The sequence below is a fragment of the Cyrtonyx montezumae genome, unplaced genomic scaffold, assembly GCF_038088225.1.
Source record: "Cyrtonyx montezumae isolate F1298 unplaced genomic scaffold, pur_monq_1.0 scaffold_14, whole genome shotgun sequence".
Classification (NCBI taxonomy): Eukaryota; Metazoa; Chordata; class Aves; order Galliformes; family Odontophoridae; genus Cyrtonyx; species Cyrtonyx montezumae.
Window position 1 is genome coordinate 4,676,805 of NW_027071870.1, and position 19,101 is coordinate 4,695,905.

The 19,101-nt window shown below is 39.4% G+C and overlaps 1 protein-coding gene across 1 annotated transcript in view; it reads left to right on the plus strand.

Moving 5' to 3' along the window:
• The window catches only part of LOC136045441 (phosphatidylcholine translocator ABCB4-like), a 42,750-nt gene extending 24,394 nt beyond the window's left edge, over positions 1 to 18,356 (plus strand). Inside the window, exons 20-28 of the mRNA XM_065731303.1 lie at positions 2,771 to 2,854; positions 3,801 to 4,004; positions 7,172 to 7,272; positions 8,154 to 8,294; positions 9,639 to 9,795; positions 13,634 to 13,831; positions 16,000 to 16,206; positions 17,224 to 17,370; positions 18,114 to 18,356. Coding sequence (XP_065587375.1) covers positions 2,771 to 2,854; positions 3,801 to 4,004; positions 7,172 to 7,272; positions 8,154 to 8,294; positions 9,639 to 9,795; positions 13,634 to 13,831; positions 16,000 to 16,206; positions 17,224 to 17,370; positions 18,114 to 18,320 — 1,446 coding nt within the window. The 3' untranslated portion in view covers positions 18,321 to 18,356. The remainder of the gene's footprint in view (positions 1 to 2,770; positions 2,855 to 3,800; positions 4,005 to 7,171; positions 7,273 to 8,153; positions 8,295 to 9,638; positions 9,796 to 13,633; positions 13,832 to 15,999; positions 16,207 to 17,223; positions 17,371 to 18,113) is intronic.
• Positions 18,357 to 19,101: the final 745 nt, after the last annotated feature.

The following is a 19,101-nucleotide window of genomic DNA, read 5'->3' on the forward strand; positions in this document are numbered from 1 at the left end:
ATCTCACAAGCTGCACACCCTGCACTGGTGGCTTCTCTTAGACAGCAGTCACACAGCCACTGATAACCCTGGCAATGAGCAGAGGTAGAAGAAGGTCTCTGCTGTCACTGGAAGTACATTCAGTAGCAGAATGAATCTCTTAAATATAACCAGCCTCAAACCCAAGTACAGTAGTCTGTAGTAGCTCCGCATTCAGTGTAGTGGCAAGGTATTGTGGTTTTGTGCTGATGGGCAGTTTGGCATCACCACATGGCTCTCTCACTTCCCCAAAAAGACAGGGAGAGAAAAAACAGTGGAAAAAAAGCTCATGGGCTGAGATAAGAACAGGGAGGTCCCTCATCAGTTACTATCACAGGCAAAACAGACTCTGCATAAGGAGATTAACATAATCTACTGCCTATTACTAACAGAACAGAACACTGATAAACTAAAAGCCCCGTTCCCCCATCCACCCTTTTCTGTCTCTTGCCCCCGAGCAGTGCAGGGAAACTGGGGCACCTGCTGGGCTCTGCTAACAGGGGCCATCCCTGCAGCCTCCTCACTACCAAAACCTTGCCATAGAAGCCCAATGCACAAGGACCCTATCTGTGTGCACAGTCAGCCTTATCACCAGCTTTTCATGGTCAGCCTGAGTTGCTTCTATGAGCTACAGCAATGCAGTGCTCTGCTGCACTATTTGTAACATACTGATGCAAACTGGTAAGCTCTAAACGTGAGGCAAAGACTGCACTGGGACCTACAGTGCAAGCCTGACATCACTTCCAGGTTGCAGTTCAGCACATCTAGTTCTAACTCAGGTATTTTTGCCCATCCTTTGCTCCCACTACCACCCTTAATCATTTATGTTCTGAATAACAATTTAAGTTCAGAAAGTATTTTGATGAAATATTGGTATTTTTTATATTGTCAGTCCACAGTGAAAATTCAAGTCTGCTCTGGAATTCTTTTAAATTTTACTCTCAGCTAACCCAACTGTAGGTGAACATGATCTTTTAGACAGTAGAAAGCAGAACACACTCTCTTGCCTTTCACACACTACAGTAAGTGGCATATTCCAGCCATGTTTATCTGATACATCAGTAAGTCTGGAACCAAAGAGATGTGCAAACAGGTAACTCCACTGCTCCTTCAGTCTGTACAGCCAAGTGAAGTCTCTCCTGTTCTCCACAAAGGGTCATTATCTCCTTGAGAAGTTCCCAGCACCAACTTGAGCAGTGTCAGCTTTCAATAGTACCTTTCACCAAGAGTCCAGATGCTCCTGCTTTTTAGTTTATATGGAGGTGGCCTATAATCCCCCCCCAAAGAGTGAGATACCTCATTGGAAATCACATCCCAGGAGATACTTTTGACTAGCCCAATGGGAAAGTGATGAACTGAACAGATCCCTAGAGAAAGGGCCTGAAAGTCTCTAAAGGTAACAAAAATGTTTTCACAGTGAGGAGTCAAGTAATCACATAGGTGCTATCCCCACTCTAGTGTGAAAATAGTGTCCCCCTGAAGTCAAGGGACAGGCATTGCAGCAGTGGGACCAGGGAGGAATTTGTATATTGTCACTAACACCCAATACATGCTCCGTGTCATGCAACAGCAAAGCAGCCATCTGTCTATGTGAGCCTACAGCCAGATTGAAGCTATTTATTTTACAACTTTTTTTTCTTATTGTATTTAAGAAAACAGTGTTTACCTTACCATAGTAAAAATTAATACTTCCCCCCAATGAAATCCCCAAGAAATTCAAATGTGGCATGTTTCTTAATGGCTAAGTATTATACTAATTAGGAAATATATAAGCTCTTACAGTAACCCTATGAACAGTTATTGCACAGAAATACAATACAGTTGCTAAGAATCATGTATATATAATATAAATAATATAAATAATATAATATAATATAATATAATATAATATAATATAATATAATATAATATAATATAATATAATATAATATAATATAATATAATATAATATAATATAATATAATATAATACATTGTTTCAGTATGATTTTGGGGTTTTATATTTGGCAAATCTGGAGGAAAGTTAGAGCGAATATTTTATTTTTGCTTTATGGATTTAAATAAGCCAAAGGCTTTGCATTTAATTCAGACATTATAGTTTTCAAGTGAGTGCTTTAAAGTCACTGATCCCTCTGAGAATTAATCTCAATTGCTAATAAGATACAAATATATATGACTGATAATCTCCTAGTACTGTATTATCTATCTAGATTTGTCTATCCAGACAGCGCATCAATGCTCAGGCTTTCAAAACACTTCAAAGCAGACTTAGAGATTTCACAGTAGTCATAACCAACAGAAAACTTAGATGTATTTTTAGCTATGTAACAGGAAAAAAAATATTTTTTGTTAGTAGTCTTTGCAGATGTCTGTTACATGTCTAAATAATTTTCCTCCAAATGGCAATCTCCTTGGTATTCCTGTTTAGTGAACATCTGATCATAAGAAATACATTAAATTCACAAGCAACGATATCTTGTAAAAATTAGTATATTATGAAATAATGAACAAATGTTTATGCTATTACAAGAAGCATATACAGATCGTTAGCTTAGCTTTGAGCTTTGGGATCCCATAACTTTATTGAGCCTAGAGGTCGATTGAATTTATAGTTGCACCTGAAGTACTAGAATACCCTATCACATGTATCATACAGTCGTAAGCCTAAGTGATTAAGTTATCTTAAGTAGCCTAATTAGGTGATGTAGAGATGTAAATTTTTAACATCATAATAAGTGTATTTCATATCATAGGAGATCAGCTGGTTTGATGAACCTAAAAATAGCACTGGAGAATTAATTACGAGACTTGCTAATGATGCCTCACAAGTGAAAGGAGTAAGTAACATGCACTGGCATTTTTCATACCTGATTTAGCATGGAGTAATTTACAGACTGGATTCAGTTGATAGAAACCCTGCACGCTATTCTCTGGGAACTCTTATTTATTTAGAGTGTTTGGGATATTTCAGGCAACCAAAACTGGTGTCCCAGTTCATTGCAGGAGAGTTCCAACTATAAGGATTCTATGAGTCCATATTTGGCATCACACATCATTTTAATATAATAGCAACAGTTAAGGTAGATAGATAGATATCTTTTCAGTATGATAATGTAGTAAGGATTTAGCTCATACTAGTGTTCAGTGCTGTTATCACCAGTGTAAATGAGCCATCCATGGCATTCATTTTTTTTTAATTTATCCAACCTGCTTAGATGTCTGAATGGCATCATGTTTCCATACTAAATGTCCAGCTCGAGAAAATGCATAAAAATACACCTCTAAATGAGGATTTTTGTCACTGCATCATTCTGTTTGTTCACGCTGAAAGTTTAAAAGTATAAAAAATTATAAACGTATATTTTATAAAAGTATATATTATAAAAGTATATATTATATATTATATAAGTATATATTATAAAAGTATATATTATAAAAGTTAAAAGTATAAAAAATGATCATTTCAGACTCCATATACAAAATGTCTGAGAGTTTTGAAATATCATTGTTTTTTCTTGATCAAAAAAAAACCTGAAAGTGAGGGCTGTAAGACTGAGTGAAGAGATAAAAACAGGAGCAAGGAGAGGACAGAGGACTTGTGGGAATGATCTGTGTACTTGAATAGTTTTCAAAAAGATAAGATAAATCATTCCATTTTGCAAAATATTTAAACAAATTAAGTACATTCAGATGTCTTCTGTTAAATAAATCATAACGCCTAATTGACAGATATTTTGTCTGGTTTCAAAATTAAGCCATTGTAACGATTTTGTTCTTTTTCAGGCTACAGGTTCCAGACTGGCATTAGTTGCTCAAAACATCGCTAACCTTGGGACTGGGATTGTTTTGTCATTGATCTATGGTTGGCAGCTGACTCTTCTGCTTTTAGCCATTGTGCCAATTATCGCTATTACAGGAATGATTCAAATGAAGATGCTTGCTGGACATGCAAAAAAAGATAAAAAGGAACTAGAAAGCTTAGGAAAGGTGGGTTCAACTGCATTTTTAATCTATTTTTATGTTGTGTTATATAGTGATAATTATAGGGACATTGGTGTTGCATCAATAATATACTCTTTCTCAAAGTCACTCTGCACTGTTGTGCTGACAAAATTGTGATATAGAAAATATGAAGCTGAAAATTGAAAACAAGAGTTAAATGTTAAGTGCAATTTGAATTTTAACAAGCAAGGTATTGCAAAGGAATATCCCATTGAATTCAGTGCAATTATTGCATGAAGAGAAGGCTGTGAGACCTCATTGCAACCTTTCAGTATTTAAAAAGGGATTATAAACAAGAGGAGAATCAATTTTTTACATGGGTAGACAGTGATAGCACAAGGGGGAATGGTTTTAAGCTCAAGGAGGGAAGGTTTAGATTGGATGTCCGGGGGAAGTTCTTCACGGAGTGAAGAGGTGCTGGCACAGGCTGCCCAGAAAGGCTGTGGATGCCCCATCCTTGGGGAGTGTTCAAGACCAGGTTGGATGGAGCCCTGGACAACCTGCTCTGATACTTGGAGGCTGGTGGCAGGGACCTTAGGACTTGATGATCCATGGGGTCCCTTCCAATCCAAGCCATTGTAAGATTCTATTATCTGGAAACAGACACAATACATTGATAGCAATTTTAACCATTAGTTAGCTTTTTGTTAATTTTTATCTAGTTCATGATGTGATTTTATGCACAGCCGAAAAAAACAAGCAATAATTATAGTATATATTGATTACAACCAAAATAATTATTTTTAAAAAGATTCTTTAAGAATAACATTGATTTCAAGGCCATATACATATGTATTTCATTTGCACTTTTGCTGAAAATTACAATATACGGTTGAGGGAAAAGAAAAGAGAAGATAATGCAGGATTCATAAATAAAACTTTGAAAAACCTGTGAGATGATAAAGAAATCTTATCAGACTCAAAGCATATTTAAACTGGCTGAGCATAATTTCAGTCAATACCTTCTATAAAACAGTTATTATCAGAAATACAGACGTGAAGATAGTATTGTGTTAATCTTTATAAGGGAGCCATTTACTATTTACGTGCAAATGGGTTAGATATCTCCATGTAATTTAATTATTTCAGTATCTTATCACTGATGTTACACAATCTGTTGGGTTTCTGACTTACAGATGGTCTAAACATTTATTTTATTTAATATGTAGAAGTAATGTTGTAGAAGAAAGGGTTTGCTAAGTGCATTAAGTACAATTAAAATGGAGTTCAGCTCTTGTATTGCGAGTTGCAAGGCTTTTCCTTTTTGTTACTGAGTCAAAGATTGAATTGATATTTGCTTCCAAGTTATTATTTATCTTTGCAGTAGGTGCTGTTAATTCACAAGCCTAGAGATATTCTGTTACACATTGAAATACAAAGCTAAAATGTGTTTATTTTTAAAATAATATATACATTAAAAAACAAAAACAAACAAACAAAAGCACTGATTCTTTTCTTGATAGGACAATCAAAGAGAAATTCAAAATGATGTCACTGATTATTCATAAAGTCTTGCCAAACAAGTTACCTTATGCTTTCTTACGCACTGGAATATATTAAAGTTATTTCATAGTCAAGTCAATTACAGCTGCCTATTGTTGTTGCATGCCAACTGCCTTAGAGGCTATTTGTAAGAACTGTTACATGATTGTTAGGCAATGACCTGAATACCTGCCTTTGACAGACTGTATAATTTTTTTCATCTCCACAGTTTCTGGCAAAATTTAAAGCATATTCATTCCCACAGCAAATCAGCAAAATGTGTCAATTTAAATATGTCAAGAAAATGAGAAGGAAAAGAAGTACCAAGCATCTATTTTAGCTCTAGGTAAAAATCTGCTCTTCTCTTTAGAAGAGAGGTTCCTTCTGAAAAAAAACTTTAAGGAAGAAATGGCATCCTAACACATCAGAGATAGAAATAAACTACTTTCAGTGTTAGGTGGTAAAGAAGCAATGTTCATTCTTTCCTCATCAGCATCAAAGGTATTCATACATGTATAATGGAACCATTTATACAAAAGAAGAGAATATGAAATGGAGTTAGGGTTGAGGTTATATTAGGTTTAGAGTGAAGGTTAGGGTTGAGTTAGTGTTGGTTTAAAGCTAGGGTTGAATTAGGGTTGGGTTAGGACTGGGATTGAGTTAGTTTTAGGGTTAGGGTAGAGAGCTTCTGCAGAGGCAGTGGGATTTTAAAGTGTACAAATCTAAGACTGGAAATAGTAGAAAAAGATGAGCTTAAGTCCTAGATGACTTTCTAGAGAGAAGATAAGCATTGTTTATGGGCTTTTTGTTTGTTTGTTTGTTTAATTTCTTGTGAAATCAGTACATTGGAACTAAATTATGAGCTGGAGTTAGTGTAGTGCTCCATGATTATACTTCACAAAAACATTTGCCAATACATCTTACATTTTGAATTTTTATGTTCTGGATTGTTTACCAAGCCTGAGTCAATATGAAAACTTTTGCTGATGATATTAATAAACTGCAAGTGAATCCCCTCTGTACTAGGGGTGTATTAAGAAAATGAAGATTTGAACTTCCACTTGTATTCAGTGAAGTTCAGCTACATAACATCATTAATCATTTTGGAAATTTCTACCCCTATTATTTATCTTTTGTATGGCAAAATGGGAAGATTTTCAGATATAAAATTAATAGGAATGAGCTTCCAAGCTGTCTTATGGGCCATAAAATGCGTATTTATATTTTTTATGAATCTGCAGTAGATTTGATTTTCTCCCGTAGGAGTTTTGAAAGACTTTTGGTGTTGCAAAAATGCTGGGAATGCAACCTGGGAAAGGCTGTTTCTTTTAAAATTTGTGGCCAAATCTATTTCAAGGTGATGCAGGCTTGTTCATTTTAGCCAGACTGGGTACTAACAGCAATTAAATCTGGATAGCAGTTGAGTAAGCCTGCTGCAAAATACGCTCCCATTGCTGTCTTGTGATAAAACGAACGCTGTCTCAACTTCACTGCTATAATACACGTTTATTGGATTTTATTTATCAGAAGCATATCTACAAATATTGCAGTCATGCACTTTCAGCAGTATTGTAGATATGGTCTGTCACTTTTATCACAGTCATTCTAAATTCTGTTTATCAGATTAGACTGAAAAGTTTCCATATAACCCTGTTTTTCTGATAATGCAGATTGCTTCTGAAGCCATAGAAAATATTCGAACTGTTGTTGCTTTGACTCGGGAAAGAAAATTTGAGTATATGTATGGACAAAATTTGCAAGTGTCATACAGGTAATAAAAAGCTCCTTGGAAATAAGTTATTAAAGTATATCTTTTTAAAACAAACATAAATCTCAATCAGCTGAATCACATTTATTTTCTAACACGTCATAAAGTCTAATTCCAAACAGAGCTTGAACATGGAAAATACAAATTATCTTCCTGCTTAAGTTAGTGGTCTTTGATTAAATGACAATTTTCTTGAACCCTGATACTACTAGCTGCCGTAATTCTTAAAATGAAAACCTGTAATATTTCTAATGATAATGAGGCCTTCATGCTGAGTAAACACATTAGAAACACATAACAATCCAGAAGTCAGGTTTTGCCTGTATGTTTGGGTAAGATCCCTGTTAAAATCAGTGGGATTTTCCCAGGAGGGAACCAGAATGGCATAGCTGCACAGCAGTTCAATTATTTGCACACTCTGATATTTTATCAAAGTGCTGTTGCAGATCATGTGAAACTTCCTGAATGCCATAGCCTATTTAAAGACTTTTGGTTCAGTGTATTCTGTTGAAGTAGTTTCTACTCTGTAGAAATTCTAAAGTTCTCGATTTTTCTCATCTGTTAGTTAGGTGAATCTTTAAATTGCACCTGTATTATAATTTTTTACATAATTTCAGTGAATGCATGCAGTGAAAACAATACCAATTGTGCATGTTCAAAATATTGAGTAATTTCTTCTTCTGTACCAATATGGTCATGAGTTTCTGCAGGCAGAAAGAAAACAGAAATGATAATGTTTTAGGTTAGGACTGAGAGCTGCAGATATTTTATTCTAAGCTAATAAAGACTTGTGGATTCCTCTGAGTTCTATGACACTTTTTATGTTCTTGGTTGCTGCAACTGAATTTACAATAAAATTCTGATAATATTTTTTGCCGTTTCAGAAATTCTGTAAGGAAAGCACATGTCTTTGGACTTACTTTTGCCTTTACACAAGCTGTTATGTACTTCACTTACGCTGGATGTTTTAGGTTTGGTGCATATCTAGTGAAAAATGGACATATGCGGTTTAAAGATGTGCTTTTGTAAGTATATCTTCTTCAGGTTCTTTTGGGTCCATGTGAGAAAATATGTTTGAATTTCCTATAGGTATAATGAAATCATTCCATATACAACTGAAAAAAAACCAACAGCTAAATACTTTCATCCTTACACTCCCTCTCCTTTCTCTCATTGCAACAAATCCAAAGTGTGTCACTTTTAGAATGCATACATTTTTTGTTGTGATCAGGTTACACAGAAAGGAAAAATGATGTTAGGCAAGGCAAAGCTGTCCCTCGTTTTCATGACCAAGTTTTCTTTAACAACAGAACCATGTGTCCTAGCTGTAAGGAGCGTAGGTGGACAAAATTTAAAGATAAGTGGAGTGAGTAATGGGTGAAGCAGTAGTGAGGAAATTATGAGCCCTGGGGCAAGAGAGGTGGAGAGCAGGAGAAAGATTCAACAAACACCCATTCTAAAAGATGCCCAGATAGAGTCTGAAAAGCGTCTTCAAATGATAGTAGTGAACTGGTGCTAATGCTTCTATCAACTGGCACCTTTCCACCCTTTTTCCTCCCTCCCTATCTCCAACATCTAACCAAGTCTTCCTTCAACTCCCTGCAGATGAAATTCCTATCTGTATTTGTCAATAGTCACGTTGTCTCCCATGCTTTGTTTTAGCACTTGCCACACTCTTGGCTGGCAAAAATTATTACTGAAGCTAAACGTTCATCTTACGCTGATTACTGCAACACTTTCTCAAGCTAAACCTTCATCTTGTCCTGATTACAGCAACACTTTCTCATGTACAAGTGTTAGCCTCCCTTTCACTATACACTTAAGTGAATTCCTTCTTGTGTACCTATTTTCGTACTGCTCACTGCTTCGTCCAGATATTATGTGTGCATCCTTTTCCCCTTCACCTTTTGTTCCTGAACACAAGGACTGGATTGCATAAGACTGAACCCTTCAATGGAAATGCTGAATGACAAATTTCTCTGTAAATCTCCACAGCTAATAACTACAGATTTACAGATTAAGAAACTGAACTGCAAGGAACAACACATCCTACTACATCTCATCCACTGAGAATAGAAATAGAAATCCAAACATAAGTTTCTAATAAATCCAGTTGAGTGGGAAAGAACAGGAAGCTACTGTCCTCCCTACAAATAAATTATGGATTTGCGAAAATCCAGTGAAGGAAAAATTCTCTAAGTTTGCAGTAAACAGCTTTTACTCTCTCTCAACCTTATTAAGGAAGTAGTTACATAGAAGTAGTTATTAAGGAGCAGTTATTTATCTGAAATCCCTCCTCTGGCCATACAAGCCTATTGTGCCTGTGCCATAACAGTATCAACATATTTTTATCCTGTTTATTTTTACAGAGTGTTTTCAGCTATTGTATTTGGTGCAATGGCATTAGGACAAAGCACTTCTTTCGCTCCAGACTATGCCAAAGCCAAGATGTCAGCTGCTCACTTGTTTGTGCTGTTTGAAAGAGTACCATTAATAGATAGCTACAGCGAGGAAGGGGAGAAACCTGTAAGTAAACATTATATGCACATTATATCATGCACAACTAATTTATTTTAAGCCTGCTTTTTTTTTCCTGTCCTTCACATAAAAGCTACTGAGAACAAGTACAGAGTGAGCTCATTTGCATCTGAGTCATTCAACCAAATTGGGATTTAGTTTTTGCTATATCATCGCCTACCATCCCCTCAGCGTCAGCTGCCTCTTGAAGAAGCATGTTTCAAATGCATCGAAAATACTTAATGTAACTGAGACAGTTTTTCAAGCCTTTCTTGTCTGAAGCTACTTGAGCATGGATCTTGAACCTATGAACAGACCCCCAATATTTACAACTGATTTTTGAGGTCTAACTAATTTGAAAACTGTCCATAATAGATTGTCATGTATTTTGATGAACAATTTTGTATGAACATATGGATATATGTGGCCTTTCATGTAATGAAGACAATAGAATGCATCAGAAATCAATCACGTATGTGTCATAAAAACAAGGTAATATATATATATACACATACGAGAGCTGCTCTTAAAATAATGCTTCCTATTTCATGGCACTGGCCCATGGTGTCAAAGGCAGATGCGGTGGTATGGCAGTAGAGGTTGAACCTTCCTGCCAGTATCCTGTTACATGTTGTTGCCATGTGACAGATGGCAGCAGAGGGGCAATCTGACAAAATGGAGCATGAGAACAGCTGGGCTGAGCTCAATGGGATGAGGTTCAATAAGACCAAGTGCTGGGTCCTGCACTTTGGCCACAATAACCCCATGCAATGCTATAGGCTTGGGGCAGAATGGCTTGAAGAATGTCGAGAGGAAAAGGACCTGGGGGTGTTGGTTGATGCTCGGCTTAACATGAGCCGGCAGTGTGCCCAGGTGGCCAAGAAGGCCAACAGCATCCTGGCCTGTATTAGAAATAGTGTAGCCAGCAGGAGCAGGGAGGTGATCATACCCCTGTACTCAGCTCTGGTACGGCCGCACCTCGAGTACTGTGTTCAGTTTTGGGCCCCTCACTACAAGAAGGACATTGAGGCCCTGGAGCGTGTTCAGAGAAGGGCAACAAAACTGGTGAGGGGTCTGGAGCACAAGTCTTATGAGGAGCGGCTGAGGGAGCTGGGATTGTTCAGTCTGGAGAAGAGGAGGCTCAGAGGAGACCTTATTGCACTCTACCACTTCCTGAAGGGGGGTTGTGGTGAGGAGGGGGTGGGCCTCTTCTCCCTGATAAATAACAACAGGACGAGAGGGAATGGCCACAAGTTGTGCCGGGGAAGATTTAGATTAGACCTGAGGAAACATTTTTTCTCTGAAAGAGTGGTCAGGCACTGGAATGGCCTGCCTAGGGAGGTGGTTGAGGCACCATCCCTAGCGCTGTTCAAGAAGCGTTTAGATGAGGTGCTAAGGGATTTGATTTAGTAGTTGGGTAAGGATAGTGATAGGAGGACTGGTTGGATGGTTGGACTAGATGATCTTGTAGGTCCTTTCCAACCTTATGAACCTATGAACCTATGGAAGTGAATATGAAGCAAAAATGTGGAATTGAGTTCCTCTGTGCAGGAAAAAAATCCACTCATTGACATTCTTTGACTCATGCTAAATGCCTATGGAGATCAAACAGTGGATGTGAGCGCAGTGAGGCGGTGGGTGGTACATTTCAGCAGTGTCAACTGCAATGAGAAAGACAAACTGTGTTCCAGATGGCCACGCAGCTTTTTACGAGCACAGTATGCAGGCTCTTCTTCATCACTGGTGAAAATGCAGAGCTAATGGTGGTGACTGTGTTGAAAAATAGCATTCTGTAGCTGAGAATTTGTTCTATCAAATAATGTTATTGTGCTTTGTATCTGTTGTAGTTTCCATGGAAATAATTAAAATAAATAGGAGATGTTACTTTTGAAGTGACCTACTGTAGCAGAAATGCTGTCATGGCTTGAAGCAGTGATTGAGCACCTGGTGGGAAGGCAGGGCCAACCCAGGGCAGCTCAGGTGCATGCAGTGCACTTGAGTAACCGGAAGGGGATCCACTCCTTCCCAGACCTCAATTAAGGGTTGGCAGTAGAGGCAAGGGGATTTCTCTGTGGAGATCTCTGCTTACCCGAGGCCTTCTGAAGGTAAGCAGCTTCTTTCCTTTGTTTCTGTGCCTCACTGCAGTTGCATTTGAGCAAACTCTCACTTGCTGCAACCTAAAACCTTATAAAGTGCTATTTTTCGATATAGTTACCACCATTAGCTAGCTGTTTTTTGCCAGCAATGAGGAAAAATCTGAATGCTGTGCTCTTAATAATCTGCACCAGTGGAGGTGACTCATTGTTTTACAGCTGCTGTGATGGCATTGTTGCTAAGAAAATGTTCCCTATGGATGGTGTGCATTGTCTCAGATGCAAGTCAGTAGGCACTCAATCTAGACTGTGTGGTGAGTGTTGTAGGGACACTCCAGCCAAGTGTGCTCCACTGTCTTCAAATGGGTATGGGGCCTGAAATTATTATCTTGTAAGAGAAAGGCTGCCTTCTTCTCTGGCCTGACTCTGGGACTTGAAGCCTTCAAGTGTCACAGTGTAGTGGTCAGAGTTGATGCTCTGTCCTGGCTCCAGAAAATCCAGTAGGATCACCCCTTTCTTATCCCAGAAAAAACACTGCACATCACTTTACTCACTGAGCGTTGCATCTTGAACTACTACTTCAATGGGGAATTCACATGTTGCCATCCCACGGACTGCATTTTTGGCTCTGCCTTATTGCGATGACCCAGTGCCTCATCACTGGTTCTGCCACACACAGAATTGTAGGGGTTGGAAGGGACCTCTAGAGATCATCTAGTCCAACCTCCCTGCCAAAGCAGCTCCCTGAGGTTGCTCAGATAGGTGCCTAGGTGGATCTTGAACATCCCCAGAGGTGGCATAATCCAGGAAACTGTCACCTTCAGCCTTGTAATGGTTCAATAGGTCCTGACAAACTTGCATATAATGTTCATTTTGCTCCTGTGCGAGCACCTGGCACAAACTTTATGATATTCCAACACTGCCACCATTGTTTCCATCACATTGAAGCTGATATTCACTGTTGGTCTCTGGAAATATTCAGCAAGCATTGATGAATGTCAATGGGTGATTTTTTTTTCCGCAATTAAGTTCCACATCTTTGCTTTATATGGCAGGTGCCATTTTGTCAGCCTGCCCCTCTGCTGCCAGGAGTCACATGGCAACAAAATGTAATAGAACATTGGTAAGAAGGTTCAACTTCTATTGCCATGCCACCAGCATCTACCTCTGACATCGCTGGCCAACATAAAGAAATAGGAAGCATTACTTTCCAAGCAGCCTTCATATGCATACATACGTATGTATCTATATATACATACACACTTGCCTCTATATACAGACATGTTTTAGGGGGACTAGCCATGATGTCTCATGAAATATAAATTTAAGCTGAAATGTTGATCAGTCACTTGCATGAGTATGTGTTTTCTTTTTATGTATGATCATTTATACCAACTAAGTTACTTCTTGTGTGGGCAACATCCACATCACAAATACCTGTTTTATAGTAAATTAACTGGAAGTAAATCTTTAAGTGGAATGATTATGCTTGTGGCATAGGATTTTAATTAAAATATACTTGTAGAGTATCTAGAGAAGCATTCGTATTTTTCTAACAGCTGTTCACTGCATGTTAATTTCTAGGGAGAAAAAAAAAGGGTCTGATTCATTGGAAAAATGGCCATTGATCTCTAAAATGCCCACTGTTCTCTTAGAAATGCTTTTCTTTGACTTGTATTATCTGTTACACAGTAGTTTTTACATCCACTAGATTGTCCTAAAAACATTTCATCTAATCCTACCATTTTGCTCAGAAAATCTTTGGTGGAAACATCTCATTCAAAGACGTGGCATTTAAGTACCCAAGCCGCCCAGAGGTTGAAGTGCTCCAAGGCTTGAACATTGAAGTAGAAAAAGGACAAACTCTGGCCCTTGTTGGTAGCAGTGGCTGTGGAAAGAGCACTGTTGTTCAGCTGCTTGAGAGATTCTATGATCCGCTCAGTGGAGAAGTGGTAAGTGTTCCCTGTTAATGTTAAAACATAATACATGTTTAATGAATTCTACTAATGTAATTTATTTGATATTTTTTCTTCTAAATCTCCTTAAGTATTTGCTAGTATAACTACTCACTTTTGTTGACATTTCTACATTATTTTTTAATTTTATTTTTAAGTAAAGGCAAGAACACGTGGATTTTCAATATTCTGTATTCAGTCATGGTGAAAGCGTGCTGTTTTGAGTTACTCAGAATAGGTCCAGTAGGGGAAAGCTGTCACATTGGCCTGACAGGAGACAGAACCAGTACCATGGCAGTTCAGTTTTGTTCTAATTGCTAGAAATCACTGGAAATATTTTTAGATAGATCAGTGCAGGTTATGATGTGTAACATCGGCCCCTTCTTTATGTTGTATCTGAGCACTATTTGCTGAAGAGATTTCCTTGTTCCTTTGTTTTTAATGCCGAGCGTGTGCTTTAACAAACAGAAAGGAAAAGGATACAAATGTACATTTGTAAGGGCTTAGGCCTGTTCTAAATGTAAAGGGCATTAAGCAGACTCTCTCACCTCATTTCTGTTCTGTTCTGTAGAAATCTATGATCACCACCCTTACCATAGCATACACATGTCTTGACAACTGATCCATTCTGAAGGCAGCACTGCTGACAAAATCCATTTTAATCTGTGACTGACAGCTTATTTTCAAGATTCATGAAACCATCTCAAATAAACACACTCTGGGTCTTCTACTTATCCATTCCAACCTCAGGGAGAGGCTGCACAGATGTGCATGGCATCTGCTGTGGCTGGAAAGAGCAGATCTTACACTTTCCCAACTCTTTACTGCCTCATAATTACGTTTGAAAAACAAAACAAAAAAAGGTAATTAAGACACTCTGGGTAGACACACACAGGTCCTGAAAGAGTTGTTAAAAATTTCTGGGTTTATTGGTACTATACCTATACAATAATTATACTCATATCCTTCTACTGCTATTAATAGCATGCAAGTCACCTCAGTGCACCATGATTTCTTGTAGTCCAGGAAGCTGTGGCTGCAAAGTTGCTCACAAACACAGCCCTTCTTCTCCTGAATGTGAGACAGGGATGCTAATGTCAGATCTGGGTAGCTCTAGCTACAGGAAGAGGAATAGTGTAAGACAAGCCCTGCTTTCAGCTCAGGGTCAAGTTCCAGACTAATTAGTTCATCGATGTAGTGCCACAGCTAGGTTTTTTTCCTGCAGCAGCAATTTCTCTAACAGCAGCACTTAGGTTAGACACTGAACTTTATCACATTATCATATATCAGGTACAAACTGAGTAAAGAGAAAATGGAGGGGAAAAAATAAATCTGCAAGGTCCGTTCTTGGGTCTTGAAGCATCTGACTCATTAGTTCCCCTTTAGATGGGAATCATAATGATAAAGCAGAAATACGGATTGATGTTTTGTACAGAATAAGTCATCCCTCTAACAGAGACAGTTAAGCATAGAACTGTGGCTACTGATGTCCAGATAAGTGCAATACGTGAAGAGAAGGGGCTCCAATGCAGATACTTCTGAGTTTCACACATTTCTCATTTTACACAAGCTAATGGTGGTAGAAGACTTCTCCCTGAGGCATAAAGATGATATTCAGTTATGGGATTAGGTCCATTACAGTCCCCCATTAAAGTCATTTGAGAAGCCAGGACATCTGACTTCTGGATTAGGAAAACAGAGATGGGAAAAAGCTGCTAATAAAGGGAGTAGAAACACTAGGTGGTATGGATTTTCTTTCTGTTTCTGAAATAGATATTTCTGTCTGTCACCACTGCACTACCAAATGTCTGTAGCAGTGATAGCAAGTTTGCAGATAAAGTAGATCCGTGCCAGCTCTTGTAGATGGGGTGACAAACAAGTAGGGAGCAGTGAAATGGCTTCGTGTAGCTGGAGTTTGTCTCGGTTTGTAGAGACTTGTGATGAGATTCTACTGATGGCAAATGTAGATAAGCTGTAACATTCATCTGCCCATCTCTGCTGCTGCATGGGAGTGTGTAAGAAAACAGACTGAGGGCATGAAATGCCCTGGCTGCTAAAGGCCACAATGTTGCTAGATAAAAAATCAAAATATGTGTTTAACAATAATAATAATAAAGCTACAGATAAAGTACTGTGATCGTAGTATCTTCTTTCTGACCTTTTAGCTTCTGGATGGCCAAAATACAAAGACGCTAAACATCCAATGGCTGAGAGCTCAGATCGGTATTGTCTCACAAGAGCCAACCCTGTTCGACTGCACCATTGCTGAAAACATTGCGTATGGGGACAACAGTCGGGAGGTGCCACATGAGGAAATTGTTAGCGCAGCAAAAGCAGCCAACATTCATTCCTTCATTGAATCACTACCAAAGGTAATTAGGCCTTCATTATCAACTTGCAAATGGGGGGAAGAAGAGCCTACATCTGTGTTTTTCTAAGGAAATACCTGGTAAATATATTTTGTTTTTTCACCATTTGCTGAATTTGAGATTCACATTTGTTTGGTTTGTATTTGAGATCTAGGCAGTGCCAGTTGTTGTAGGCATCAGCAGCACTGGAATTGAGTAATGCCTGAATTGGAGGGGCCTTCATCTCTGCGGGAGCAGTGTCAGTTAAATAATAGCCTAGTTGGTATTGGTACTTGGGCAAGTTTTAGATGCACTGTGTGGGATAGTGGAAGACATAGAAAGAAGTGCTGGAAAAGGAGATGGTGCTTTCCTCCAGTTAAGTGAAATTGATAGGAAAATGCTAAGGCAGCCCCAGAGCTCTGCTCCAACCCTCCTTTTTCCAACAGACACTTCACTGGCCAGGTGTATAAAGTCACTCCCAGAGCTGGCTTGTGAAACCAGGCAGAAAGACATCATCTTCTAACCACTTTGTTCTCTTGCTTTACTGTTTATACTATTTCCCCATTGTTACACCTGCTCTGATAAGTCAAGTGTTGGGTATGGTGGGTCTTTTTGCCACCCTGAAGGGAAAAGCAGTTTTGGTTGTAATAATGATGGGGAAAGATCCCAGATGCTGACCTGTTGGCGTCCCAGTGAGAACTGCTGCAGGCATGCAGGCAGAGCACCTTCCAGCTGCTGCTCAATAGGATGAAGTCAATGCCTGTCTATCTCCTTACTTGTGTGGAAAACACAGAGATATATATGAAGCAATGAGTTCCCACAGGTTTAGTAGACATGGGTTTTCCCTGCAAGCTCTTGATGCAAGATGTACATTTGTTTACATAGTGGACAGTCAAGAACATCGACAAATGGGGGCTGCTCACCCTCACCTGCCCCATGACTTGGGAAGCAACTGCCTAGAATTGTCCCTGTGTGGAAATGCAGCTGAGGTGTCATCCTAACAGGATCAAGTCCACATTTACGCTTCGTTTCTTTATTTAGAAATACAACACGTGTGTGGGAGACAAAGGAGCCCAGCTGTCTGGCGGACAGAAGCAGCGCATCGCCATTGCCCGAGCTCTGGTTCGGCAGCCCCGCATCCTGCTGCTGGACGAGGCCACCTCTGCACTGGATACAGAGAGCGAAAAGGTACGTTGGCTCTGCGAGCAGGAACTGCTATGTGCAAGCTGGCTGGGCATCTTGGGCTGGGATTTGCTCACCCCTGTGTTAGAGCTCCAACTGGTAGAGTTTTGTATTTTTTTCTTTATGCACATATCAAGCCAAAATGTGCCTCATGAATAACAGGCATTTGGGTAGCTGCTGTAAGCAGCCTCCGCTGGGCTGCAGTTGGAGGACTTCCAGAATGTCAGGCAAGCATGGGACCATGGCATAGCCTGGTCTCAGGGAGGGGCAGAGAAACTCCCCCACGCGGACTGCCTGACCTCTCCCCTGCAGCTTTCAGTAGTACCTCAGCTTCTCACTGCATTTCGGGCACAGACCAACTGCACAATGAAGAGAAGCATGAGACAATGATATAAGGCAGGGGGCAAGGAAAAATGAGACAGGAATTTGAGAAGGTGTACATAACCTTTAGAAATAATACATTACCAACACAGCAAAAATATTTTTCTTATATAAATACGCTGCCTGTCCTCTGTTGCCCACCCCGCCTGTACAAACAGGGAATTCAGCAGTCAGCAGGTGTAAATTTTTCATTGCAGGATAAATTTAAACTTGGAAGCTCAGAAGTCACTTCCTCCAAGGCCATAGAAATGTCACCTTACTATTCGCTGCACTACAGATAACCCAATAGGTGCCCCCAGACTGCACCACAGGGGGAAAGAGCAGCTGTACTTGATTCCAGTTTGCTTTTTTGTCTGTTCATTGCACAGGTGGTCCAAGAAGCACTGGATAAAGCCAGAGAAGGCCGCACCTGCATCGTGATAGCTCACCGCCTGTCCACAATCCAGAATGCTGACAAGATTGCCGTGATCCAGAACGGCAAGGTCATAGAGCAAGGGACTCATCAGCAGCTCCTGGCTGAAAAAGGCTTCTACTATTCACTGGTCAATGTTCAAAGTGGGCCTCGCACCGTATGACAATGGGCAGCATCTGTGGCTAAAGCACAGCTGTACAGCTGGTTCAGTATTTTATATGAAACTATTTAGGGTATTTCAGTACTTTCCGTTTTGTTAAAATCCTGTAAATAGCTTCCTTAAATCCCACAACTAATAAAGAAAATGTGCCTCAGTTATTTAAGAACCTAATGTTCTTTGATTGTTCTTCTGTCAACACCAAAATTCACAGCTGTTCCAATTAAAAGTTATCGTGTGATTAGGAGAAGCCCAGCAAAGAGCAGCCCCCCAGGTGCTGACAGCCCACTCTGTCTCATAGCAGTATGAGCAGAGCACTGCTGCCACTCAGCTCTGCTGTTTATACAGAGAGGGGTTGAGGGCAGAGGTATGCACAGATGCTCCCTAGCATGAATGGAAACACACTGCCCAGGTCCATGGCAGGAGGCTCTTAAATAGGGCACTAGTGAACAAAGGGGTGAAAAAGTTATTGCTGTTCAGGACTCAGTTTTCTCTATGGGATCATTGCAACTATACGTTGAAGCAGCGTTCTTCTCTCCCTCTACCCTCCAGAAAGTGAGAACTATGACAGTGAAATAGATGCCAATAGGCAACCAAAAGAACCTTAAAAAAGATTCCACACAGAAAATGAATAGCAATATGCAGAAACACAGCAGCACCCATCCACACATCAAATACAACACTGATTTTTTGACTAATTTTATTTCTTGAGAGAAGAAAGTTAAAAGCTGCCCAAGCAGAAGAATAAAAAATCCTGAGAATCTCAAACTGCAGTCAGTGCTTTCTG